Here is a 27,867-nt window from a genome sequence, read left to right as displayed (position 1 = left end):
TCTAATTTCTATCATTTAATTTGCTTTTAAACTCACTCCATCTCTACATTCAAACCCTTTGGTCAAGATTACCAATACCTACACTTGGCTAAATCCAATGTTCAATTCTAGTCCTCATATATATGCTATTTCTAATCTGTTATTTTATGTGCACATTAAACTGTCATATCATCATCTGTAAGTTGCATTCTAATTTAAAAGATGTTAAATGTGAAAAAAAATCACATTTAAGACTGAGTGATTTATGATACTTAATTTTATACTATTTATCCTCTCCCTCCTTCTCAAGTGCTTTTTTCTCTTGCATTTTGGGCTACCACACTCCTTTTACTTCCCTCATATCCTACTAGCCACTACTTTTCATTCTTCTTTGGTGGTTCCTTCTCTTATTCTGTACCTCTTAATACTGTAATCTCTCAGAACTCAGTCCTCACTCTCCCCTTAGATGATCTTAATCAGGCACTTGGTTTTATTTCATCTAAAGGCTGATGAAATCATGAGCTCTTTACTCTAGGTCCAATCTCCCTTCTGGAATCAAAATTCACAATATAAACAACCAGCAACTCCTCCACTTAGATGTCTAAGACGTATCTCAAACTCCTATGTCTAAAACTATATTCCTACTCTCCCCTCCTAACCAACCCCTATACACAAGCTTCACAAGGACTGAGGATGGGTCTATTTTGATGACTGGTGAGTTTAAACTATTTTCAGAATCAGAACAGTACCTGCCACACAGTGGGATCAACAGATAAACCAAAGCTGTCCATACCTCTGCTCAAAGCCCTTCCAGTGGCTTTCCATTTTTCTTGTATAAGACTAAGTTACAATGTCCCTATAAGGCCCTTCTTAATTTTACCTCTCTGACTTTATGTCCTATGGCTCCCCACCATAGCTGTAGACACTGGGCTCAAGGTATCTCTCACCAAGATAGACAGGGCCTTTGCACTTGCTATTCCCTCTTTCTAGATTGTTCTTTCTCTGGATTGCAATTGACTTACCCCTTTACCTGTTTTGGGAATGCTCACACAAGTCACCTTAGTGAAGACTAAACTGATAACCCCATTTAAAATTAAAATATTCACTCTACCCCATGCTCCCAACCCCTTTCACCTACTTCTGGGTTTATTTTTCCCAAGCAAGGTTCTCCTACTTGCAAAATACATACTTTACTTGTTTATAATGTTTACTTATATGTTATGTTTATTCCTATTCCTGTGTGTTACTATAAGCTCCAGGAGGACTGAGGTTTGTCTGGAGTGCTGATTGATACATTTGATTGACATCATTAATCTGTGCCTTGCATACAACAGGCTCTTCATAGATATTTTTGGAGTTAATATAAAAGGAGCTACCTATTCTAAAAAAGAGGAAAACTATTTGCTTTATGTAAGTATAGTAATTAATATTGCTTGGGAAAGTTTGAAGCAACAGTGGCAGTGGGGATGTTTGTTGTTATTGTTCATTCTCTTTTCTGAATCTTTTCAAAAGAGTTGAAATTGATGCATTCAGAAAAGCAGCACATGGAACAGCCACTGGGCCTGACTTTCTGCCAAGTTGCTGCATTAGGAAAACGGTTGACCCTTTCTTTCTAAAGGAGAAATTTCAGATGGACTAGGGGTGAGGAGAGAGGACATTCTCTTCTCTTTTCCTATCATAGCAAGCAGTGATTTAATGAGCCTTGACAATTACACACAAACACTTGAGGATCAAAGGAAGATTCATTAGTAATGCTATTTAACACTCCTTTCTCTCCCTCTATGCAGAAAATACAAAGTGTAATCTGAAGAGTCTTAAGTGGGCCAACAGTACTGTTTTAATTAATTAGCTATTAGAAATCGGGTTTCCATTATACTGTCAGTCTCTTTTTGTATTAAAAGAAACGATCAGACAGACATTCTTTTTATACCAAAAACTGCTCCTAGAGACACTGTTTTTAGGATAGTCTGGCATTTATGATTGAAAAGTCATAAATACTCTTAAACCCCCCAAGGTCTTGGAGCACTAAAATAAGATAAGAATATGTATTTACATCTTCCTAATATCAGTTCTTTCATTTCAGGCAACTTCCTTATACATTAAAATTAAATTTTAAGCAAAAATATTGAATCATACAAAGCATAATTAAAAGTAGACTTTGTGTAATAAACAATAATAGGAAAAAAATAAGTTTACATTTAATAAAAGGTAGACCTATTTCTATTAAAATTATGGAAGAGAAAAAAAATAATTTTGAGGAAGTATCTCTCAAGTTATTTAATTTAAAAAAAAACCACCTTATTTAAAATAGGATACTGTTTCATAGGACTTAAATAATAAATAAACCTATGTGTAATCTCTGTCCATGTTAACCGTAGACTCCTTCCCCATCTCTAATATCTTGTAATCATAGTTGTGATACAGCACTCTGTCCCAGCATTTTCTAGGGCACAGACCACCAATATCCCTAGAATTTTTTAAATGATTATTTGAAGATATTTAAATGCTACTAGGATATCAAATGCTTAGAATTCCAATCATTCAATTATTGACTACCCTAAATGTATTTAGATGGGCAGTCTCATTTTCTTCGTGTGGAAAAATATTGGAAAAATCAGAGGAGCAACTTAATGAAAATGCCAAATGAAAACTCTGCCAAACCATTGGCTGACAGACTAGGAACTGGCAACAAACTGGGCCATTTCAAAATAGACAGAACCCTTTTCTTACAATCAGAGTTACCTGGTAGGTAACCAAATAAATATTAAAGTTAGAGATAATTACCATGGCTAGATGAGCAAATTCAATACACATCTTTATGAAAAACAGGAGCAGTAACAGTTATTTGCTAGAACAGTTTGATCCAATCCTACCTCTGGCTTCAGGATGTTGAGATACAACTCCACTATTAGAAATAGGAAAGCATATTATATACAAGATTTCCCAAACCAAAGATTATACTTACTGGATAGTTGAAATGACTCAAAAATTATCAGCACTAAAAAAATTATCCATGCTACATAGCCAATGTTTAGAAAACATTATTATCCTTACCTGTATGTTTTCTTTGTTGGTAAGAGGTTTTCCTGAATCAAATGACTGAAACAACTGTCAAAAAAGCAAAATATTAACAGTAGGAACCAGATTATTTGAATATTCTTTTCAATGAAACTATTAATGTGTACCATTTTTATTGTAAAAGTAATATATGCTCTATTCATAAAAGATTAATATAAAAAATAAAGTAAAAATCATACATAAGTCAATTTCCTTTGTGAGGTCAGTGTTAATATTTTTGTCTTCTCTACCAATTTATTTTTAATAAATTTTTAAAAATTATATATGGATTTGAATTTCATTTTCACTAAGTATTACATCATAATTTATTCTGATACCATTATTTATAACTTCGGTCTGATAGGAAATACTTGCCTATGAATGTAGCCCTGATAACCTCTTGCCCACTGTTAGACACCTAAGGGGGCTGCTTCCCACCATCTCTCCACAGCTTAAATAACACTGGTGACCATTTTCTCTGTATTTCTGACTATTGCCTCTGTATACATTCCTGAAAGCAGGATTTCTGGGTCAAAATATAGGAATATATTGGAAAACAGAAATGGGCTGGCCCAATTTACGTTCCCTCACATATTGTGTAGAAATTCAAAATTCTAACAGCATTGAGGATTATCACTTAACACTGTATTTCCCAGCTTGAGGTAAAACTGTAAGACTATTCAGAATGACTATTTTTGTGGTACTTTTGCTTGTTTTGTGAATAATTTATTAATACATTTAGCTATAAATTTAATGGTGCATCAAGGAAATGATTCATTTGCCAGAAGAGATTGTTGTATCCTGGAGTAGAATAAGGCCCTCTTGGAATAGAAAGCCCTTTGTAAAAGATGTCCATTAAGAGAAGCCAATACTGACATCCTTGCATATCAGCTCGGTCAAACAGGAAGTCACCAAAAGCTTCCATAAAGGGTCTGCCTCCACATGGTTGGTGTACTACCTCTTTGCCTGAGGTAATTCTATGGTCATAAGAATGTTCAAGAGAGGCTAGTGGTACAGGGTAAAACTCTTATCATTGAGGAATAATAGACTTGTTCTATCCCAGTTGCCCATGGCAGGGACCTTCTTTTCAATGCTCTCTGGAAGTAACTTTCCCACTTCTCTGGTGTAACTTTCCCATTCACTCACCATACACCCTGGAATTACCTCCCAATACATTATTTGCTTCCAAATCTCTGTTTCACAATCTGCTTTTGAGGGACTCCCAAACCAATATATCATATATAGCTTTCATTGGAGGAAAATATTAGTGTTTTTAAAAATCCGTTTTTTTTGAAGATACATTTTGCTGCCTAGAATACATTGAAAAGTTAGTAACTGAATGTGGTGATGGTGGTATCTCTGGTGATATAAATTGAAAAGAGTTCATAGTGGGACCTTAGATTTGGTGATAAGAGCAGAATCTCAATATAAATATAATGTTAAAATATAGAATTTTTAAAGGACTATGAAAAGTCCAATAGTAATCCATAAATTTTTTTTCAGTTACTTCCTTTACAAGTGAAACTTAATTCATTAATCCCTTCTTTAAATAACTGGCCTGCAGCCTAATAACATTGGCACCTATTTTAATTATAAACCCTGAAAGCATTTCCTCTTTTAATTACACTTTTTAAATTCCCAATTGAAGCTGGAAAGCTGCAAATTAACTTTGAGAATACAAAATTTGAAGTCAGAATCTATTGGGAGATAATTCGCCCGCACAGTTATCTTATGAAGCTTGTGGATAAAAATGAAGGCTGGAATTTACATGTAAAAATTAGTTCCAGACTTTTTGATTGTTTATTTGGGTGAAAACTGTGACCATTGAAAATTCTCATTTCTCATTATTCTACCCAATTGGTTTCTTTCCTTCTCATCTTCTAAATGTGGATGACCTAAAGTTCAGTTTTCTCTTTTCTAGATTTCTCTGTCTTCTTGGGATCCTAGCTGATTGCACCTAGTTGCATGGTTTTAAATCTCTATGTTAATGCTTCCATTAACATACCTGCAACCCCAACCTCTCCCCTGGATTACAGTCTCTGCCTCTATATATGCTACATTACAACCTGGTTGTCTACTATGGATCTCATATTTATCATGTTCAATTCCTGCCAGGAGCAGCATTCCCCTTCTTGGTATATGAAAACTTCTTCCTACCAGTTGTTCAAGTTGAACATTCTGAAGTAACTTTGACTTAAGTCTCTTACATCCCAAACCTAAACCTTCACCAGCAAATGCTGTCAGCTCTATCTTCACAATACACCCAGAACAGAACCACTGCTCACTCCCTCCACCACTATTACTCCAAATATTATCATATCTCAACCAAATTGCTTGCATCAGCCTTCTCATTGGTTTCCCTATTTATACCTTGCTTGCTCACAGTTTATTTCACAAAAAGCAAACAAAGTAGTTCATTTATATTTAATTCCTATCACGTCATGTCTCTGCTCAAAACCCTTGTCAGTTTCGGTTTCCCATGGGGTAGAGAGTAAATTCCAGTCCTGACTGAGCCTCAGGAGGTTTTACATAACCTGGCTCCTGGGTTCTACCCTCCTCTTCTCTTTCCTTAATTCTCATTTGGCCTTGTTGTTTTCCCTCAACCACATCTTGCAAGCATCCTTCTCAGAGCCTTTGCCTTTATAGTTCCTCCCACTTGGGAGGCTGTTCCCACAGATCTTTCCATGTTCACTTTCCTCAAAACCTGGTTATTAGAGACTGGCCTGAATAAAACAGCAACCTGAGCTGCCCTGGTTACTAGTTCCCCTCAGTTCAGCTGGATTGACCCTCATACCTCCACCTGACTTATACTTATGTGCTAAATATGTTTATTATTTTTCTCCCCCCTGGACTATGAGATCCATTTGTTCTTTACTGCTCCATCCCCAGTCTAGAAAAATACCTATATTCAGTAAGCACTTGAGAAACATTACACGTGAGTTAAAATATAATTTTAATAGCAAAATACAAACCATTTGTAATAGGGAAAGACTGTTGATTAAGATTCAAGCAAGAAAATACTACTAACTTAATCCAGGCAAGAAGATGAATTCATTTATACAACAAAAAATGAAGGAAATAACCAACTAACTCCTCTCCTGATGGATAGGAAGGTAGTAGATAAACAAACAGGTAGACAAACACATACATATCCACACACATACATACTATGTATGCCTTATAACACATAGATATTCTTTATATGTATAGATATAGATATATAGATGTTTATTTATTTACTTATTTTTTGCAGTGCTGGGGATTGAACCCATGGCTTCATGCATGCTAGGCAAGTGTTCTAACACTGTTATACCCCCTCCCTATAATAATAAATTACAATGTTGTAGCAGTCATATGGAATAAAAAGAAGTATATTTTAGGGGAATATGCTGATGTAGTAGACACAATATGTAAAATATAATGTCAGCTTATGCAACTGATTTCCAAGTCTTACAAATAATTCCCCCAGGTTCTTTTTAGGTCCTCTAAATTCAAATCACACCAGAATGTATTATGTCTGTCAGTCTCACTCCTCACACATATGGTTTCCCTCAGGCAAAGGGACTTTCTACCCTGCCTCTCACCCATTTCCTTTATTCTTGGCTCACATGGATCCAAGCATCTGCCTACAGCATCTGATTCCCAGATCACCATGAAGACCAAAGCAGAGGAAAATAATAACTCAATCTGATTTAATTTCTGCTTTCATCATGAACTCTAGTACTTGTTTTCAAGAATTCTCCAGTTATCTAGTTTATAAATACAAATCAAGTGATCCAGGTAAAACTGTCTCCTAAAACCAAACATTCTAGGCAAAATGGAGAAGAATGTTCATTCCCCACAGAACTCAGAAGAAATCTGAACAAAATATTCTCAATTCTTTGATGTTTATCAATCAAAAAGGTCCAAACAAGTTATAAGGAGAGATTATTTTGAGTAAGAACATTAACCAGAAATTATAGGATTAGACTAAAAGACCTAAAATGTGTTGGCTGATGTGTCTAAAGAAATGGCTTATAATAACTATAATAAAAAGCAATATTCACTGTCTCTGTGCCAGAGTTCCATTGCAAAAATTTACTACAGAACCTTGCTATATCCCTCATGACACTGTGCTATTCCAGATAGATGAAAACTCATAAAATCTGATATTAGCTGTAACCAGATTTAACAAAGCAGTGTGGAGTACTGGAGACATGTAAATACACTGTTGTTGGAATATTTCCTAGATTTTAGAATTATAACCTTCGAAGACAAAGAACAGTTCAAATTAGTAAGTTACCTTAATTTTTCCAGTAGCTTTAAAACCAGAAGGCACTGGGCAAGGCATATTTTTCCCATAAAATATCAGGGTTAACTCATAAAAGGCCTCAGAAAAGAAGTGCAAATCTGTTAGGACTTCTATCTGTAAAGAAAAAAAAAGAAGATTTTAAGTTAAATAGTTTGTTTCACTTACAAAATAAAAACTTTAGAGAAAAATAACCAACTCTGAGATCCAAAATTTCTGCTTAGTGACAGTAAAGTATTATGAATTAATGTTTACTAGCTAGGGAGTGGATGGATCTTCACATGTCTGTACACATGCCATTTTACATGTGTGATGAACCCAGAAGCTAACGAACAGGAACTGGAAGGTGTTGGAAACAGTGGGCAGTTATCAGAGGTTGCTTACTTCATCAGAGGCAAACACACAGAAATAATATAGTCATGGAAAAGTCTTAAAAGTAATTCTGTTCCCATGGTAAATTGTGGCTTAAAAGAAAAACAAAGCTGGGGCTGGGGATGTGGCTCAAGTGGTAGCGCGCTCGCCTGGCATGCGTGCGGCCCGGGTTCGATCCTCAGCACCACATACCAACAAAGATGTTGTGTCCGCCAAGAACTAAAAAATAAATATTAAAAATTTCTCTCTCTCTCTCTCTCTCTCTCTCTCTCTCTCTCTCTCTCTCTCTCTCTCTCTCTCATTCTCTCTTAAAAAAAAAGAAAAAAAAAAGAAAAGAAAAGCTAAAACTCTCCTGATGTTCTCTGGGGAAAGTAAAAAAAAACCAGGAGACTAACTCCACAACATATCAATATAGAGACAACTACTAATTTTCTTATCCATAATTAATAGCTTAACATTAATTGATCACTATGCATTTTACATGGCTTATTTTGAATATAAACCAGCAGGACTACTGGGAAATGATATAAAGAAAAGATCAAATTCAAATTCATGTGTTCATTCAACATGTTTATAGGGCACTTCTTAAACAGTAAGCACTCTTGGAGGTTCCACACCTTTGGATGCACATTTAGGTAAATGTAGGTGATACATGAAGACACAATATGAGGAAGCATGGAGTCTGACAAAGCGCTACTTTTGAGACTTGGATCAGGAAGAACAACTGTGAGGGGGAGCCATTCAAGAGAAGAGATGGTAATGACATAAGCCACAAAGTCTTATGAGAATTTGCCAAGAGGGTCCTGAGAATAAAGGTCATGTGATGGGAGCAGTTTTGTATCCTAGAGTGTTCCAATAACAGCCTGTGTGGCTGGAACTCAGCAATTGAGGGGAAGAGGGTGGGAAGGTGGGTATGACGGTAGATATGACATATAGAACCTGTAGGTCCCAGAAGGAACTCTCTTTCCTATGGGGTAAGAAGTTAGTAGAGGCTTTGGAACACAGCCTTAACCTGACTGGTATTTTGAAAATATCCAGAGACTTTGGAGAGAATAGAGAATGAAAGGATAAAAATGTGCTCACAGGGAATAAAATGCAAAGTTGGATAAAGATAAACACACACACACACACATGCACACACACACACAATTTATGTTATGTATATGCATATATATATTTCTATTATATATTTTATATATAAAGCGAAAAAATAAATTTATCCTTAGCATTTCAATCTATCTTACTCTCTGTTTTCCTTTCACTACTAGTTTAGGAATCTCAAGAATATATAAACCTTAAGTAAATAGGTAAGTTAGGGGAAAATTGGTTATACAAATAAAGCCTGAAAGGCCAGGAGAACATTAATGGGAAAGAGGAAGTTGCTTGTTTATTGAGTGCAAACTGTGTCATCTTTCCTAAGACACCTTAATCTCTAACCTCCCCAGTGCCACCTAGCACCAAAGTAGACATTCAGAGAGACATGGAAACCCTTTCAGGTTTCTAGATGGCCATTTTTTCTCATTATTCCTATAAGAAAACCCTTCCCAGGATCTGTGTGTGGGTTAGTCTCCTCTGGTCTTGACTCTAAGAGTCTGTGCATGGACATCTGTCAAGGCTATCTCTGGTTGCAGTTTATCATACCAATCTGACTGTTTAGAAAAGCAATGCTGTTAAGAATAGACATAAAATTTCCAGAAGTGACCAATGCCATGAACACAAACAAGCCAGAATAGACAAAAAGAACTGGCTATATAAATCAACCCTTCACTCACACAAATACAGAACTATCAGTACCATTCCTAGGAATGTTTAATATGTGCAGAAGAATAAATCTTTGATGAGGTCGACAGATCCAGAGTGAAGCCAGACTAGTTGATCGTCAAGAAGTTTTACAGCTTCCCCTGAAAGAGACTAGTACACACAGAAACTGAACAGAATGATGGATTACTGGGTACATTGTCAGAAAGCATCATTGTTTGCTGTTTCCTGATTGACTTCTCTTTCTTACCACTCACTGACCGCAGTTTGCTTCAGAAGGTCCAACAAACTTTGCTCAGACAGGCTGTTATTTCTTCCTCTGTGAGATCTATCAGTAGTTGCTCTTTTATATTGCATCTGTTATTGCAGCTGTCAAACCCCTAATTCAGTTTTTCAATCCTAATAAGCCAGTAAGATCTACTTCTGTCTCATCCTCCTCCCAACACTGTCACCAGATACAAGGATGATGTCATTCTCCTGATCAAAATTCTAGAATCCCCCATCCAACCCAAAGCTGCAGAAGACAGTCCACAGTTCTTCACTGATTTTTATTTTTTATTTTGTTTTTAAAAATTTGGTTTTTAGTTGTAGTTGAACACAATACCTTTATTTACTTTTATGTGGTGCTGATATCGAACCCAGGGCCTTGCATGTGCTAGGCAAGCGCTGAGCCACAACCCCAGCCCACAACCCCACAACCCCACCCCACAACCCCAGCCCCCTTCACTGACTACTCCTGAATGAAAACAGCTGCCACATGCTAACAAACTGCTGTGGTTTGAATGTGATCTCCAATTGTTCATGTAGTAAAACTTAGTCTCTGAATTCACATATTGATGATATTTGGGGTGAGGCCATTAGGAGGTGATTAAGATTAGATGATATCATGAGGATGGGGTCCTCGTAATTTTATTAGTTGCTTATAAGGAGAGGAAGGGAGATCTGAATCTATGCCTGCTGATCTCTCACCACATGATACATTCTGCCATGTTAAAATGCAGCAAGAAGGCCCTCAACAGATGCAGCCCCTGGATCCTGGACTTCCCAGCCTTCAGAACTCTGAGAAATAGATGTATTTTCTTCATAAATTACCCAATCTCAGATCTACTGTTGAAGCAACAGAAAAACAAAGACTAAGACAATAAACAAAAGTCATCTAACCAAAAAGTTTGTTCTGAATTCTGACTTTCAGGGCCGCCCTGGGTCTCCTCCTGATGCTATTAATGGCCACTGCAACCCCCCCCCCATGCTGCCTTCCTCTTAACAACAGACCAGAATATACCTGTTATCCAATTCTGACTCCACATTTTCCCTATTTCTCTCACTGCACAACCTCCCCATTATGTCTTCACAGTCTGGAATTCAAGCCGGGTCCCTGGTTTTCTCCATACCGTGGTGCTCTGGTGTTTCTCATATTACCTTCTGCAACCTCCTTGATCAGAACCTCCACTTCAGCGTGACTAAACCATCGCTGCCCCCTAAGCAAGTCCATACTTTTTCACCTCTGTATCTTTCACACTGTTTTCTGCCAAGAACATTCCCTTCCTCCTCTCTCCCACGTTGTAGGCTTTCCAAGTCTAAATTCTTATCTTCTTATTGAAATCTCAAGGCTAAAAGCCATTTTTCCCTCTTTTAAACTCTTGGAGACAAAGCTCAATAAGTTAATTTGCAAATGATAAAGTGACAAGTACATATATGTGACTTGTGTATATGTCCCATCTCTCTTCCTGGTTCTCAAAGCAAGGAAGGACCATGAATGACGTTTCTTGGACTCAAGTTACTAACATGGTGCTTTTAAATAGGAAGTACTCAGTAAAGGTTGTTTTAGAATTAAATCAATGAACATTTATTAAGTATTTTCTAGGTTAGCTCCACTAACACTAAATAGAATGTACACAGCAGATATTTTATAGATGTCTGCAAATTTTAAATTCAATCCAATAATTAATGACTGAATATCAAGAAAGTGAATTTATTTCTCAAGTTAGTGTAGGAAATTAAAAAATAAATAAGATACAGCTCTAGCCTTAAGAACTTTGCAATCTTAAAGAGACTACTGTTGAGAGACTGGGAAAGTTATATGCAGTTTTAAGAAATGTGTTTTTGAAATTCAAAAGCAAGAGAGTTCATAAGAATCAATAACTCAGAGAAGGTGATCCAGAAATTTTCACGATCAACAATGAATTATTTATTCTTGAGGTTAAAATATATCAGTAGCACCAAAAGTCCTCTTAGGAATTGCTTTATTTATAATTAGAGGACAATGGACTTTTCTCAGAGGCCCAAAGGGTCTGAATGAGATAGTAGTCCAGGGGGAAAGGTAAGCTTTCCTCATTAAAAAACAGGAGGGATGCAGGAAAAAAATGAAGGGTACTTCCAAAAAAGGAAGAAGAGGTGTGCTGGAATATAGTGCTGGAGGCCACTCACTCCTAATTGCAAGAGCTGATTATGTGTCTTCAGTGACGCCTTGTGGGTAATTTGAAGACAGCCATAGTGGGTGCATTCACAAAATGGAAGAAAACTGAAAATACAAATCAGCTTTAAAAAAGAGCTCACATGAATCATTTTCCAGCATACACCTGATTATGCCACAGGAAGAGAGGCAAAAGCATAAAATGATGGCCAAGAAGTATTTTAAGCTCAAGAATGCCAAATATTCTATTTTAAATTATTTGTACTTCAATTTTCCTGTTTTCCCAAAATTCAGTAAAGTGCACAAAAGAAACAAAGGTCCTAGGTAAATATGTTATGTGTGTTTATGTATGAGTACAATAGTATGTGTGCACGTGTGTGTGTGTGTGTGTGTGTGTGTGTGTGTAGAAAAATGAATGGGGTTGAATTCCATTTAAGAGTTAAGCAGAGATCCAAGATGGTGGAATAGAGGAGGTCCTGTTTCTGGCTGCTCTGTGGAATTAACCAAGAAAACAGTCAGGTGGCATCTCAACAAAGTCTCTCCTAGACGGAATACAACATCTCAGAGTGAGCGACAGGACCCCTATACAGCGGATTTTCACAGAAACCACAGAGCTGCCACCACCTGCACAGAAATCAGAGCTTCTTATTCCAGTAAGACTCCGGACTCCAGATCCAAAGCCTGCAGTTCTAGCGCACACACAGCTCTCAAGCAATGGAGCAGAATCACCTAATCAGCTGTGCTCCACTCCCATGCAGGTCACATGGCTGCAATCTAGCCACAGCACAAGGCCATCCCAGCTCCCCCCACCTCACCAGGCCCCCTGCGCTGCAAGAAGACTGACTCCATCTTGGAAAACCTTTCTCACCATGTTTTGTTGGGCGTGGCTATCGGCACAGACCATTTGAACAGGTACCTGGTTTCCACCTTCCTCCCCCCCACCACCCAGCTGAGATTACTGGGCACAGTGACCACCCAGCACAAAACCGCTCTCAGCTGAAAGCGAACAGTGCGACCAGGGCACCGCCCACCTGGCGCAAGTGAAGGGCTAGAGGTCCCGTAGTTGGGACCTGATAAGCAAAACAGGGGAGGGGTCTAAAAACCTGAAGCAAATTAGAGAGGCCAGGATTGATCGGGAAAGCTCCAGGCAAGAGAGCAGGCTCAAGTCTTCTCACCCTGGTTACCTACACAATACGTAGGTCAGAGACCCCTGCTTAAAACAACTCCACCTACTGGAAGAGAAGAGAAGAAGGAAGGAAACGGAATTCTAAGAGGTTTTTTTGTTGTTCCCTCCTGCCCCAATATTATCCTTCTTCTTTCTCTTCTACCATTCTATCCTCTGGCTCTCACAACTTCAATATATGTGAAACCAAGAACTTCACATGAAATAGAACTTTGAGAACTGAGTCACCTGAATAATATGATATAGAGAACTGCATAAGGCCTCCCCTTTTTAAAAATGTTTTTATTCTCTTTTTTTCTTTCTTCTCTCTTTTATTCTCTTTCTTTCTTTCCTTCCCTTTTTCTCTTCTTCTCTTTCTTCTTCTTTCACTCTCCAAATTTTACTATTTTAACATCCTGTAATTTTCTAAATACCTATGTGTGTTTGTTTTTTTGTTTGTTTGTACTCTACTGTCCTCCCATGTACTTGTCTATCCTAAATTACTTCCTCTCTAGTCCCCTGCTACTAACACTCTTCATTAGAGTTCTCCTTCAAATTTCCTAAGTTATATTAACCCCATACCCTCACATCTTTCCCTCTTACCACAGCATCCTATGCCCAACCCCCAGTTCACTATCCACCACCAGAAACTGTACATCTTTTATAAAACTACTGATTATATTTTAAATAATAATTGAATCCAACATTTCTGGACATTGAGATTAACTATAAATGTCTTAATATCAATAATTTGTTCATAGGTGATATACTGTTGATATTAGGCTCTGTTAACATTGTCCTTCCCCACAAAGGAGGGATCTTGGAACCATACAAGAGCAATACAAATCTATAGGGTAAAAATAATAATACTCCAGTCCCACAGAGCTGAAAAGAAAGAAATGTGAGAAACATGAAGAGATAAGGGAAGAAAGTACCACAAACAACTCAAGACAACACATCATTAGAAGAATTGACAGCTATTGCAGAAAGAATGACAGGGAAAGATTTCAGGATATACATGATTTAAATGCTTTGGGATCTCAAAGAAGACATTAGAAAATACATACAGGCAGTGAAAGATCACTTTGAAAATGAGCTACATAAACAAATCCAAGAAGCAAAAGATCACCTCTACAGGGAGATAGAGGTTATACAAAAAACAAACAAACACACACACACACACACACACACACAGAAACCCTTGAAATGAAAGAAATAATAAACCAAATTAAAAAATCAAATGAGAGCATCACCAACAGAGTAGACCACTTAGAAGATAGGACATCAGACAATGAAGATAAAGTATATCATCTTGAAAAGAATGTAGATAGCACAGTGAAAATGATAAGAAACCATGAGCAGAACATCCAAGAAATATGGGATAGCATAACAAGACCAAATTTAAGAGTTATTAGGAGATAGGAAGGCATAGAGGTCCAAACCAAGGAGTGAGCAATCTTTTCAATGAAACAATATCAGAAAATTTTCCAGACATGAATAATGAAACAGAAATCCAAATCCAAGAAGCCTATAGGATTCCAAATGTGCAAAATCACAACAGATCCACACCAAGATACATTATAATGAAAATGCCCAACATGCAGAAAAAGGAGAGAATTTTAAAAGCCACAAGAGAAAGGAATCAGATTACATATAGGGGTAAATCAATTAGGATAATCGCAGATTTTTCAACACAGACCCTGAAAGTTAGAAGATCCTGGAACAACATATTTCAAGCTCTGAAAGATAATGGGTGCCAACCAAGAATCTTGTATCCAGCAAAATTAAGCTTCAAATTTGAAGATGAAATAAAAATCTTCCATGATAAACAAAACTTAAAAGAATTTATAGCTAGAAAACCAGCACTACAAAACATCCTTGGCAAAATAGGTCATAAAGAGGAAATGAAAAATAATGAAAATTAGCAAAGGAAATAGTACACTAAAGGAAAAAACTAATCAAAGAAGAAAACCAAATCAAGTTAAATAACAAAAATAAATAAATATGTCTGGAAATACAAACCATTTTCAATAGAAACCCTAAATGTTAATGGCTTAAATTCACCAATCAAAAGTCATAGGCTAGCAGATTGAATTGAAAAAAAAAAAAGATTCAACAATATGTTGCCTATAGGAGACTCATCTGTTAGGAAAAGATATACACAGACTGAAGGTGAAAGGTTGGGAAAAATCATACCACTCACATGGACTATGGAAACAAGCAGGGGTTTCCATACTCATATCAAATAAAGTAGACTTCAAGCCAAAGTTAATTAAAAGGGATAAGGATGGACATCACATACTGCTCAAGGGAACCATATACCAACAAGACATAACAATCATAAATACATATGCCCCAAACAATTGTGCAGCTAAGTTCATCAAACAAACTCTTCTCAAGTTCAAGAGTCAAATTGACCACAACACAATAATTATAGGTGACTTTAACACACTTCTCCCACTACTGGATAGATCTTCCAAACAAAAAAAAAAAAGTTGAATAAAGAATAACACAATTAATAACTTAGACTTAAGTGACATATATAGAATATTTCAACCAGCATCAAGCAGATACACTTTCTTCTCAGCAGCACATGGATCCTTCTCTAAAATAGACAATATACTATGCCACAAAGCAACTCTTAGCAAATACAAAAAAGTAGAGATACTATCATGTATTTTATCAGATCATAATGGGATGAAATTGGAAATCAACAACAAAATAAAAAATAAAAATTTCTGCATCAAATGGAGACTGAACAATATGCTACTGAATGAACAATGGGTTACAGAAGACATCAAGGAGGAGAGTAGAAAATTCTTAGAGGTAAATGAGAACACAAACACAACATATCGAAATCTTTGGGACACTATGAAAGCAGTACTAAGGAAAATTCATTGCATGGAGTTCATTCCTTAAAAGAAAAAAAAAGTCAACTAATAAATGACCTTACATTACATCTCAAAGCCCTAGTAAAAGAAATCAGCAGCAAAAGCAGTAGAAGGTAAGAAATAATTAAAATTAAAGCAGAAATCAATGAAATCAAAACAAAAGAAATAATTGAAAAAAAATTGACAAAACTAAAAGTTGGTTCTTTGAAAAAATAAATAAAATTGACAGACCCTTAACCATACTAACGAAGAGAACAAGAGAGAGTACTCAAATTACTAGCATATGAGATGAAAAAGACAATATCACAACAGACACTACAGAAATACAGAGGATAATTAGAAATTATTTTGAAAACTTATACTCCAATAAAATAGAAGACATTGAAGACATCAACAAATTTCTTCAGTCATATAATCTGCCCAGGTTGAGTCAGGATGAATACACAGCCAAGTTCCACAAGACCTTTAAGAAGGACTAATACCAATACTCTTCAATTTACAGGAAATAGAAAAAGAGTGAGCACTTCCAAACTCATACTATAAGGCCAATATCACCCTGATTCCAAAACCAGACAAAGACATTTCAAAGAAAGAAAACTTCAGGCCAATATGTCTAATGAACATAGATGCAAAAATTCTCAATAAAATTCTGGCAAATCAAATACAAAAACATATCAAAAATATTATGTACCATGATCAAGTGGATTCATCCCAGGGATGCAAAGTTGGTTCAACATACGAAAATCAATAAATGTAATTCATCACATCAACAGAATTAAAGATAAGAATCAATTGATCATCTCGATAGATGCAGAAAAAGCATTAGACAAAATATAGCACCTCTTTATGTTCAAAACACTAGAAAAACTAGGATAACAGGAAAATATCTCAACATTGTAAAGGCTATCTATGCTAAGCCTCAGGCCAACATCATTCTTAATGGAGAAAAACTGAAGGCATTTCCTCTAAAATCTGGAACAAGACAGGGATGCCCTCTTTCACCACTTCTATTCAACATAGTTCTTGAAACACTGGCCAGAGCAATTAGACAGAAATTAAAAGGAATATGTATAGGAAAAGAAGAAAGTAAATTAGCTCTATTTGCTGATGATATGATTCTATACCTAGAAGACCCAAAAAACTCCACCAGAAAAGTTCTAGAACTAGTGCATGAATTCAGCAAAGTAGCAGGATATAAAATCAACACTCATAAATCAAAGGCATTTCTGTTTATCAGTGACAAAGCCTCTGAGAAGGAAATGAGGAAAACTATCCCATTCACAATATCCTCAAAAAAATAAGATACTTGGGAATCAACTTAACAAAAGAGGTGAACAATCTATACAATGAAAACTACAGAACCCTAAAGAAAGAAGTCAAACAAGACCTTAGAAGATGGAAGGATCTACCTTGCTCTTGGATAGGCAGAATTAATATTATCAAAATGACCATACTACCAAATTTTTGTACTATACAGATTTAATGCAATTCTAATAAAAATCCCAATGGCATTCCTCATAGAAATAGAAAAAGCAATCATGAAATTCATCTGGAAAAATAAGAGACCCAGAATAGCTAAAGCAATCCTAAGCAGGAAGAGAGAAACAGGTGGTATTGCTATACCAGACCTTAAACTATACTACAGAGCAACAGTAACAAAAACAGCATGGTATTGGCACCAAAACAGGCCGGTAGACCAATGGTACAGAATAGAGGACACAGAGACAAACCCACAAAATTAAAATTATCTTATATTAGACAAAGGTGCCAAAAACATGCCCTGGAGAAAAGATAGCATGTTCAACAAATTGTGCTGGGAAAACTGGAAATCCATATGTAACAAAATGAAATTAAACCATATCTCTCACCATGAACAAAACTTAACTCAAAATGGATCAAGGACCTAGGAATTAAACCAGAGACTCTGCATCTAATAGAAGAAAAAGTAGGCCCTAATCTTTTTTTAAAAAAATATTTATTTTTTTAGGTGTAGATGAACACAACACAATGCCTTTATTTATTTATTTATTTATTTTTATGTGGTGCTGAGGATCGAACCTGGCTCTCACCTGTGCTAGGCGAGCGCTCTACCGCTGAGCCACAATCCCAGACCGGCCCTATTCTTCATCATGTGGGATTAGGCCCTAACTTCCTTAATAAGACTCCTATAACACAAAAATTAAAACCAGGAATCAATAAATGGGATGGAATCAAACTAAAACATTTTTTTCTCAGCAAAAGAAACAATCTGTGAGGTGAACAGAGAGCCTACATCCTGAGAGCAAATCTTTATCCCTCACAAATCAGATAGAGCATTTATCTCTAGGATATATAAAGTACTCACCAAAATATAAATACCAAAATATAAATAACCCAATTAATAAATGAGCCAAGGACCTGAACAGACACTTCTCAGAAGAGGATATACAATCAGTCAACAAATATATGAAAAAAATGTTCATCATCTCTAGCAATCAGAGAAATTCAAATCAAAACTACTCTAAGATATCATCTCACTCCAGTCAGAATGGCAGCTATTATGAAGACAAACAACAATAAGTGTTGGCAACGATGTGGAGAAAAAGGTACAGTCATACATTGCTGGTGGGACTGCAAATTGGTGCAGTCAATTTGGAAAGCAATATGGAGATTCCTTGGAAATCTGGAATGGAACCACCTTTTGACCCAGCTATCCTTGTACTATGCCCAAAGGACTTAAAAACAGCATACTACAGGGACATAGCCACATCAATGTTTATAGCAGCACAATTCACAATAGCTAAACTGTGGAATCAACCTAGATGTCCTTCAGTGGATGAATGGATTAAAAAATGTGACATATATACACAATGGAATTTTACTCACCATTAAAAAAGAACAAAACCATGGCATTTGGATGGCGTTGGGGAAGATAATACTAAGTGAAGTCAGCCAATCCCTAAAAAACAAATGATGAATGTTTTCTCTGATAGAAGGAAGTTGACTCATATTGGGGTAGGGAGGGAGAGCATTGGAGGAATAGATGAATTCTAGACAGGGAAGAGGGATGGGAGGGAAGGGGAGGGGGCAGGGGATTAGTAAGGATGGTGGAATGTGATGGACATCATTACACAAAGTACATGTATGAAGACTTGAATTGGGTGTCATCATACTTTATATACAAACAGAGATTTTAAAAATGTGGTATATATGTGTATTAAGAATTGTAATGCAAAAAAAAAGAATAGAGTTATCTTAGATTAGGTAGAGGGAAGTGAAAGGAGGGGAAGGCAGGGGATGTGGGGATAAGAAAGATAGTAGAATGAAACAGACATTATTACTGTATGTATGTATGTGACTGTATGACCAAAATGATTCTAAAATATGCATATGCCGCAGTCTGGCTGGGCACAAAATCACGAGCCACTCACAGCTTTGTAGATTCAAACAGCAATTCTTTATTCCCGAACTCACACCGGCCCTCTACAAACACGTTCTGGGGAAATTCACGTTCTGGGCAAAATCCACGTACTCCACCAGGCTCTAATCAGCAGGATACGCCCTATTCCCGGAAGGGTATACCTTAAACCTGGAACCGCCCTAAACCCAAGGAGCGGGATACTCCCTAAAACCTGATCCACCCTAAACCCGGATCCTCCCTGGTCCTTGAGCAAGGTCACCTTACTCAAGCATACATACAATGTCACTGCAAATGACCTGAGTCTAAGACAAGCCCATTTCCACAATGGAGAGTCCTTCCTCTAAGCAACATGGGGTAGGCTGACAAGAAAATTTCGATGCGTCATTCCTACTTGGCAATGGCTCTCAGCATGCATACTCAGAAAAAATGAGAAATTATATCCCATCTATGTATGACATATCAAAGTATATAAGTGCATTCTACTGTCATGTATAACTAATTAAAACAAATATAAAATTAATTTTAAAAATTTTAGAAAGAAGAGTTGAGGAGGTAAAGAACAGGGAGCAAATCTGCTGGATGTTCAGTGATCCACATGCAAAACGAACAACCAAAGTGGAAGCTTTCAGGAAAGTGGGTACAGAGAATGAGATGTCTGAGGTTCCCTTCCACATGGGGTTCAAGCTGACAGCACATGAATCTCAAAGGCAGAGAAACTTCACTGACTTCTGGGTTTTAGAATTAATTCTCTGGTCTTATTAAGTCAATTGCCTGTGCACTGAAAAATCCTAATATACCACAATATACATAAAGATCCTTAGGAATAAATTAACAGAAACCAGAACACTGGCTTGTTTGCTCTGAACCAGGAAGCCAGTCTTGCAGAAGTGGTGATTTGCAAATTCCCTATGTTAGTTGAGTATTGTTTCTAGAAGTAGCTGTTCCTCACTCCACTGTGGCCCAAGCATAAAATGATGAAAACCTTTTTAACTGGCTATTTCTTATACTTGATAACAATGATGTGTAAGTTATTTTTATAAATATACCACAAAATTATTATCAGCTTGTTATTATGAGTATTAGAGTCAAATTAATGCATAACAGTACTCATAATAGTTACAGGATATCAAATGTTTATGACATACCTTGAGGAGTCTCGCTTCTAGATTTCTGACAATGTCTTGGCAAATTCCAGAAACAAAATATTGGTACAATGCAAGGAGAGGCAGAACCTGCCAGGGGAAAAAACACCCTGTTTCAAATATATTTCATCAAGTTAGTAACCTAGTAATCAAATTTATCCAAACATTTAGCCAGGCATGGTGGTGCACACCTCTAATCCCAGCAATTTGGGAGGGTGAAACAGGAGAATGGCAAGTTGGAGTCAGTCTCACCAGTTTAGCAAGACCCTGTCTCAAATAAAAAATAAAACAAGCTGTGGATGTGACTCAGTGTAGTGCAACCCTGGGTTCAATCTCCAGGATCACAAAAATAAAAATTAGCTGAATATTAAATATAGGATATGTTATTACAAAGTATTCATTGAGTTTCCATGCTAGCAAACTAAATCATTTGGCATAAGTAAAGAAATCTGGCTAGCAAACGCCTTATTAATTTCAGGGACTTATAGTTCCTTGTAGATGTCATTTGGTATCCCAAAATGAGGCTTCATGTCTCTTTAAGGATGGAAAAATTAAAATCCAATTAATTATTTTCCTTGAAAAAACTAACATAAACGAAGCCTGTGGAAAATTTCTACCAAATGAGCTATCAAATAAATGTAAAATTTAAAGCAAAAGAACTCACATTCATGTCCCCTAACTAGTTCTTACTTATTCATATCAGTGTCAGCCACTTTGTGTTTTCAATTAGTAATTTTTTCATTGGTAAAAACAAGTTTAAAACATGTCCATTATGTGCTAGGCACTATTGAGTGAGAAAAAAATCTAACAAGTTCCAGCCTTTACACAGCATGTATTCTACTGATTAAAACCCAGCCTTCCTCTTCACATAATATTTTAAGTTTTCTAGAATCAAATCAAAAGCTCAATTGTTTTTGAGGTCTCATGGCTCTAAATGAAGGCTAATAAACAATCGACACTTCAATTAACTCAACCACTATCCATCCAGAGACAAGACAGTTTTGCTTGGCCATTGGAACAGCCCCTGGTCTCAGTTCAAATCTGAAGTTCTGTTCCTGTCACTGTAGCCTGACCGGCCAAAGGGAGATGAAATAAGAATTGAGAGCCCCATTGTTTAGCAAAGTTATTTCCCATCTTCTGCAGCTCTGGGTCCTACAGCAAATGTTATATTTGAAAGAAGTCTCCTTAGCCACTTGGCTGCTTCTGGAGAAGGTCAATAAGTAGAAACAGTTACTTTTTATAAATTTAGCTGAGGAACCTCTAATGGTAGGTCAATTGGTGACTGCTAACAGCAACAACTATTTTAGAAATTTTTTTAATATTTATTTTTTAGTTGTAGGTGGACACAATACCTTTATTTTATTTTTATATAGGATATGTTATTACAAAGTATTCATTGAGTTTCCATGCTAGCAAACTAAACCATTTGGCATAAGTAAAGAAATCTGGCTAGCAGTGTCTCACACATGCTAGGCAAGCACTCAACTTTGAGCTACAACCCCAGCCCTTAGCAACAACTTTTTAAAAAGGACAAGAACTAGTCTTAAATGACTTCAAACATAATGCAATCTATTTTTCTACAATTATGCATTACAAACATAACACAGAACCTTTTTCTACAATTAATGTTACACAAAACATTAAGACCTTGTGATTACCTTTGAGATTTAGGGTTTTTTTTCTTTAGTGAGAAATAAAACACACAATTTTATTACTGAAAGTTGCTCAATTATTCAGGGGGAAAAAACATTCTCAATTTCTTAAGCTTTATAGGGGGAAAACAAGTCTCATTTATCTTCCAATGCAGTGATATGTATTATATATGAATGAGTAGGCAGCTAAAGGTTACCCAGGGGATAAGATCATTTTCTGAATCTAGAAATGAATCCCTTTACCAGGAAGAGAAGCACCATTTTATTATTATTTTTAATAGACATTTTCATCCCAAATCTGCCCAGCATTAAAAGCATTGATAAATTGAAGAGGTGCTTTTAACACCTCTTCATTTTAATACCTGGTTTTATAATTTAACAACACATTTCAGGGGCAATAAATATTTTTAATATAAAGAGGGAGTTGAATTTAGAAGAACAATATGCCAAGAGAATAGAAAATAATACATGAAAAACAGTATGAAAGTTATGAAGTAAAGGAAAATAGTAAATGGAGAAGGAAAAGATGTCAAGAAGCAAACATAGGGGGAAAGAGAGACAAAAATAAAAGTATAAGAGGAAGAGAGAAAAGAGCTTAAAAAAAGAAAATAGATATGAGGACCAATAAAACACACCAAATTGTTTTTAAATGCAACCAACTTTATCTTTTATACTGTGATTTCTTTCTCCAGGAGAGGAGAACTATATTTGGATTTTGGGGTTTCCTAGGACATTAGGAATTTTCTACTTTTTATCTCACCATTAGAGTGGATTGTTCTCTTTGATGTACCCTTGACAGAGAAAAGACATGAGACACAAGAAACGTATTTCAATATGGAAGTACACTCGTAGTTTGGGTATTGATAAGAACTAAACAATTTAATGCTGTAAGTTACTAGCGCACTACACTCCTATGTTTGATGTATCTACCAATGACACAGTCTAGTCAATTTCACCATGTCTTAAGAATAAAAGAAGTGAAGTAATAGAATAAAAAAGGGAACAAAATACAATGCAAACAATGTTAAAGAAAGACTGTTAATTAATATATTTTATTTGTAAGTATAGATAAGAATCCTAAATATAAAAGTTAAGTAAGAACTTAAGAACACTAGCGAAACTTGAAAAGTAGGAAGTAAGTGGGGAAATATGCCAAAGCAAATTAAAAGTTGTTGGTTTCACAAATTACTCACCATTAGATTTTGCTTAGCATAGTGCAGTTCACGTATGATGTAATACAAGCTTGCAACTACAGAGCAGATATCAGCCCTGTGTCTATCGGAGAAGAGTTCAATGCCTGGGAGAAGCTGAGTGATTTCATACTGAACATAACAACGTTCAGCTTTAGGATGTGCAAGTGTGGTTCGAAGCAAACCCTGAAAATGATATACAGTAAAATAAAAAGCTATAAATTGCACTTGCAATGATGAAACCAAAAAATAAGTACATGCTATCACTTCCTAAAGTGCTTAGCACATGTCTAACATACTATACTCCATAATAAACAGTAATTATATTATTATAATTATTAATATTACTTTAATATTAATTATTATTGCTTTTTTATTAGTTGTTCAAAACATTACATAGTTCTTGACATATCATATTTCATACATTTGATTCAAGTGGGTTATGAACTCCCATTTTTCCCCCGTATACAGATTACAGAATCACATGGGTTACACATCCACGTTTTTACATACTGCCATACTAGTGTCTGTTGTATTCTGCTGTCTTTCCTATCCTCTACTATCCTATTATTGCTTTTATCAGGCAAGATGGGCTTTTAAAATTCCATCGTAGTTGTATATTTATTATTTTCAAAGAAATTACCATATGTAAAGTATTTAGTGAGAGTCAATTTGTGTTGGACTTTTCTAATAATTTTTTTATAAACATTATTTCACTTAATGCTCATCTAACCCACTCTTAGAAGGAAGAATCGCCATCTCAGAAGTTATATAATTGTGGTATAATCAATCACCTTATCTGAGGTCACACAGCTAATGATTGCGGAAAAGAGATTTAAAGTCATGTCTGTATAACCAAAAAATCTATATCAGGATTATAAATTGAGAAAATAACAACTTGAAGTCTAAATTAAGGACAGGTAATTCCAAACTTTCAACTGCAATAAATATAAAGATAATCTGGTTAATGTGACACTATCTCTTGGTAACTTACATGATCAACATTGTACTAGATTCTGGGAAAACAAGATGAATACTTTTGTGGTTTAGATGTGAAGTGTCCCCCAAAAATTCATCTGTGAAACATGCAAGAAGTTCAGAGAAGAAATGATTGGGTTACAAGAGCCTTAACCCAATCAGTGAATTAACACTTGATGGGATTAAGTGAGTGGTGACTGAAGGCAAGTGGGTTGTGGCTGAAAGAAGTGGGGCATTGGAGAAGGGGTGTCTTTGGGGTAAGTATTTTGTATTTGGTGAGTGGAGTATCTCTCTGCTTCCTGATCATCATGTGACTTGCTTCCCTCTACACTTTTAAGCCATTGATATCCTGCCTTACCATGAGATATGGAACCTGCTGTCTATGGACTCTTAACAAAAATTATAAAATACAATGCTAGCTTTATGTACAAATTTTCCGTTCACAGACATAATAGATTACATCATGATTTTTAAAACTTTGATATTTTATTATTTACATGTACTAGAATATAAAGATATTAATCTCATTTGGTTTTCTGCAGTGATGAAGTGAATATTGTTGTAACTACAGATCTCTGAAACTGTGAGCCCCCAAATAAACTTCTCCTCCTCTACAATTGTGCTGGTCATGTCTTTTAGTCATAGCAGCAAACAAAGTTGACTAAAACAAATACCTAAAACCCAATTTTACATTTAGAAGTATTTATTTGATTATCTTAACTAATTCTCTTTTTGGTGATGAATGCACTATAAATTCTTAAAATTTATATCGGGAAAGAATTTTAATCAGATTGCTTATTAAGATCCTATTCTAAAATACTAGGTAGTTGTTGAAATTTTTAATTTCACAAATTTGCTTTAAAAATCTTAAAAAGAATGAGCAGACTTTTAAAATTAATCCCACCAGCTGCTTTTTATTTTTAGGTATAGCATTACTAATGTAGCAATATTTAATGTCCAAGTTAAACAAAAAACTGAACATGTTTTAAAATCACATATTTGCTAAAACATAAGGAGCATTATCTTCAAAAACAAGGAATATGAGAAAGTAAAACTGAGATATAAGGAGACTGGGTCAGATCATCATTATTCCCTTCCCACTCTTGCCTCCTTCCCTCTTCCCTTTGAAGCACAGCAGAAGGTATTTGGAATATGAAAAAATTGCAAAGTCTGTCCTTATATTCAAAGGAGCTTTTCCCAAAGAACTTATCTATCCAGATTTCAGATGCTCTTAGCCTCCTCTGATACACATAACAAGGGTTATCTGTCCATCTGCCAAAGTAAACAGAACCTTTAGCAGACTGCAAAGGCCCCTGGCTGCATCCCTGAATCTCAGAATGTCTTGTATTTCAGATAAAAGCTCTTTTCTTCTTCAGTGAAGTCAAACCAAAATCCTGAGACACACAAGCACTCCTCTTCTAGTCTTCAACTTATTACTTGCTTTTTAGATGACATATTTTACATGGTGCAACACAACAAAACTTAATTTAAAGTTGAGGTAACTTAAGGCAACCATTTGAAGTCAAACAGACTGGCTTCACATGGACCAACTAGTAACTTGATCTTACCAACAACAGGAGACACAGTTTCCCTATCTGTAAAACTCCTTCTGTTAAAGGAGAAAAATGGTCAATGTTCATGGGGAATGTGCCACCAGAGGAGATGGGCTTAGCCAGCAAAGGAGAAATGGGCTTGTGACATTTAATCACAGTTCATGCTATTTTCCTACCTGTGAGCTTTACGAAATTTAATAACAACAGCACTTCTTTTTTTTTTCTAGAATAGTCATGCTATTGTAAAAAACACACATCAAGTGTTACCTGAAAGAGTAATGCAGAAAAAATGCAGCAGCTGATTCTCTTGTTAACGTTCAGGGTTATAATAAATCTAAGTGAGAATAAGGAAAACCAATTAGTAGACAATTTTCCAAAATATTTTGATATAAATATATGTCTTTAGACATATATCTAGGACACAGAAAATAAAAGAAAAAATAAACGTTAAAAAAATATGAAGAAGAAATGGAAAATTAGCCATAATCTTACCCCCTAAACATGATTTCTGGTAACAGTTTGGTTAGTTTCCTTCTAGATTTTTCTATACATGGCTATATAAAGGGAAACATAAATACTTGCATATTAAGACTAAAATTGTAAAATATAATGCTAGCTTTATATACAAATTTTCCATTCACAGACATATTATTTTTTAAAACTTCGATATTTTATTATTTACATGTACTAGAATATAAAAATATTAATCTCATTTAGTTTTCTCCCATGATGAAGTGAATATTGTTGTAACTACATTTTTGAGCATGTATCCTTCTAATTCCGCTGGATAAATTCTTCAGAGTGGAATTTGGGGGTAGAAAATGAAGTAACAATTAAGATTTTTAATGAGTATAGTTAAATAACCATAATTAGTTATAACCATAATGAATATGACTGTTAAACCCCAAATATTGCAACAACATATATTCTCACTAGCCATTTATTATAGAGCTGCTCACACTAAGTCCCTCTGCCAAAAATTAAGATAATATTTCCATTTACTATTGTCCCTTTTGATGCCCCTAAGAACATTGTGAGTTTCCTTTACATGGGTCTTGAAATATGCATTTGCAGCTGTAAACCGTGTTGCCTGCTCCTGAATCTTACTTAGATAAAACCCATCAGCCTCATTGTATTAATAACATTGTTCCTCTGACCTCGGCTTCTCTGTGTAGATATTTGATTTTGCAGTGAGAAGAGTTCAGTTCAGTTCACTCAGTCTGGGAGAAGAGCTCAAGGACCCCTGCCCTTCCCTGTGGACTCAGGTTTTTGGAAGTCAGACCTCCAGCTGGGTAAACAGGAAATAGCTTTCTTTTGGGTTGAAATCACTAGGTGATAACTTCAGACACAGAGCTGAGGTGCCTCTGGCAAGAAAGCCAGAGCTGTTCATTTCCAAGTTGTGACCTTCCTCCCTTGGCTTTTCTAGTCCCAACCACCAACCTCTACTCTCATAAGTGGTGTGTGTGTGTGTGTGTGTGTGTGTGTGTGTGTGTGTGTCTATCTGTCTAAGGATAAATTCCTTTTCAGGAGCACAAAAAAAAAAAAAAATCAAACTTGATTGAAGTTTAAAAGATCTTTCATGGGTAATGCCTTTAAAGTGGCAATTTCTTATTTCCCCTGCCTAAAGATACTACTCTTTTGAAAACATGAAAAAAACTAACTTGGAGAAGTTATTGTTTCAGTTTGCTCTGAGGCTCAAAATAGAATGCAGGTTTTTGGCCACCACGCCCTCTACGTGAGCGAAAGGAAAAACTGGAGAGGTATACTTCTACTGTTTCTTTAATTTTTACATTTCTCTCATTATCCAAATATTCAAGGTATTTGTGTGTGGTAACTATTCAGCATTGTGATCGACATTCACATACATTATTCATGACATCCTGAACAATGGGCCTCAATAAAATCCATGTCTTATGCTCTAGAACCTGTGAATGTGTCACTTTACGTGGCAGAAAAGACTTTGCAGATGTGATTGAATTAAGGACCTTGAGATGGCACAACCGTCCTGGATTTTATTCAGGTAGATCAGAGT

At 35.9% G+C, this 27,867-nt stretch overlaps 1 protein-coding gene across 1 annotated transcript in view; it reads right to left on the bottom strand.

Moving 5' to 3' along the window:
- CFAP54 (cilia and flagella associated protein 54) overlaps positions 1-27,867 on the bottom strand; it is a gene marked incomplete at its 3' end in the record, with an annotated part of 282,789 nt that overhangs the window by 120,266 nt on the left and 134,656 nt on the right. Inside the window, exons 44-48 of the mRNA XM_081309497.1 lie at positions 26,103-26,169; positions 23,308-23,490; positions 20,466-20,552; positions 7,319-7,441; positions 3,034-3,087 (exon numbers count right to left, since the gene is read on the bottom strand). Coding sequence (XP_081165623.1) covers positions 3,034-3,087; positions 7,319-7,441; positions 20,466-20,552; positions 23,308-23,490; positions 26,103-26,169 — 514 coding nt within the window. The remainder of the gene's footprint in view (positions 1-3,033; positions 3,088-7,318; positions 7,442-20,465; positions 20,553-23,307; positions 23,491-26,102; positions 26,170-27,867) is intronic.

The sequence above is a fragment of the Spermophilus citellus genome, assembly GCF_964194105.1.
Source record: "Spermophilus citellus genome assembly, chromosome: 10".
Lineage (NCBI taxonomy): Eukaryota > Metazoa > Chordata > Mammalia > Rodentia > Sciuridae > Spermophilus > Spermophilus citellus.
The sequence above is the reverse complement of the archived record's forward strand: the minus strand, read 5'-3'. Positions and strand labels throughout refer to the sequence as shown.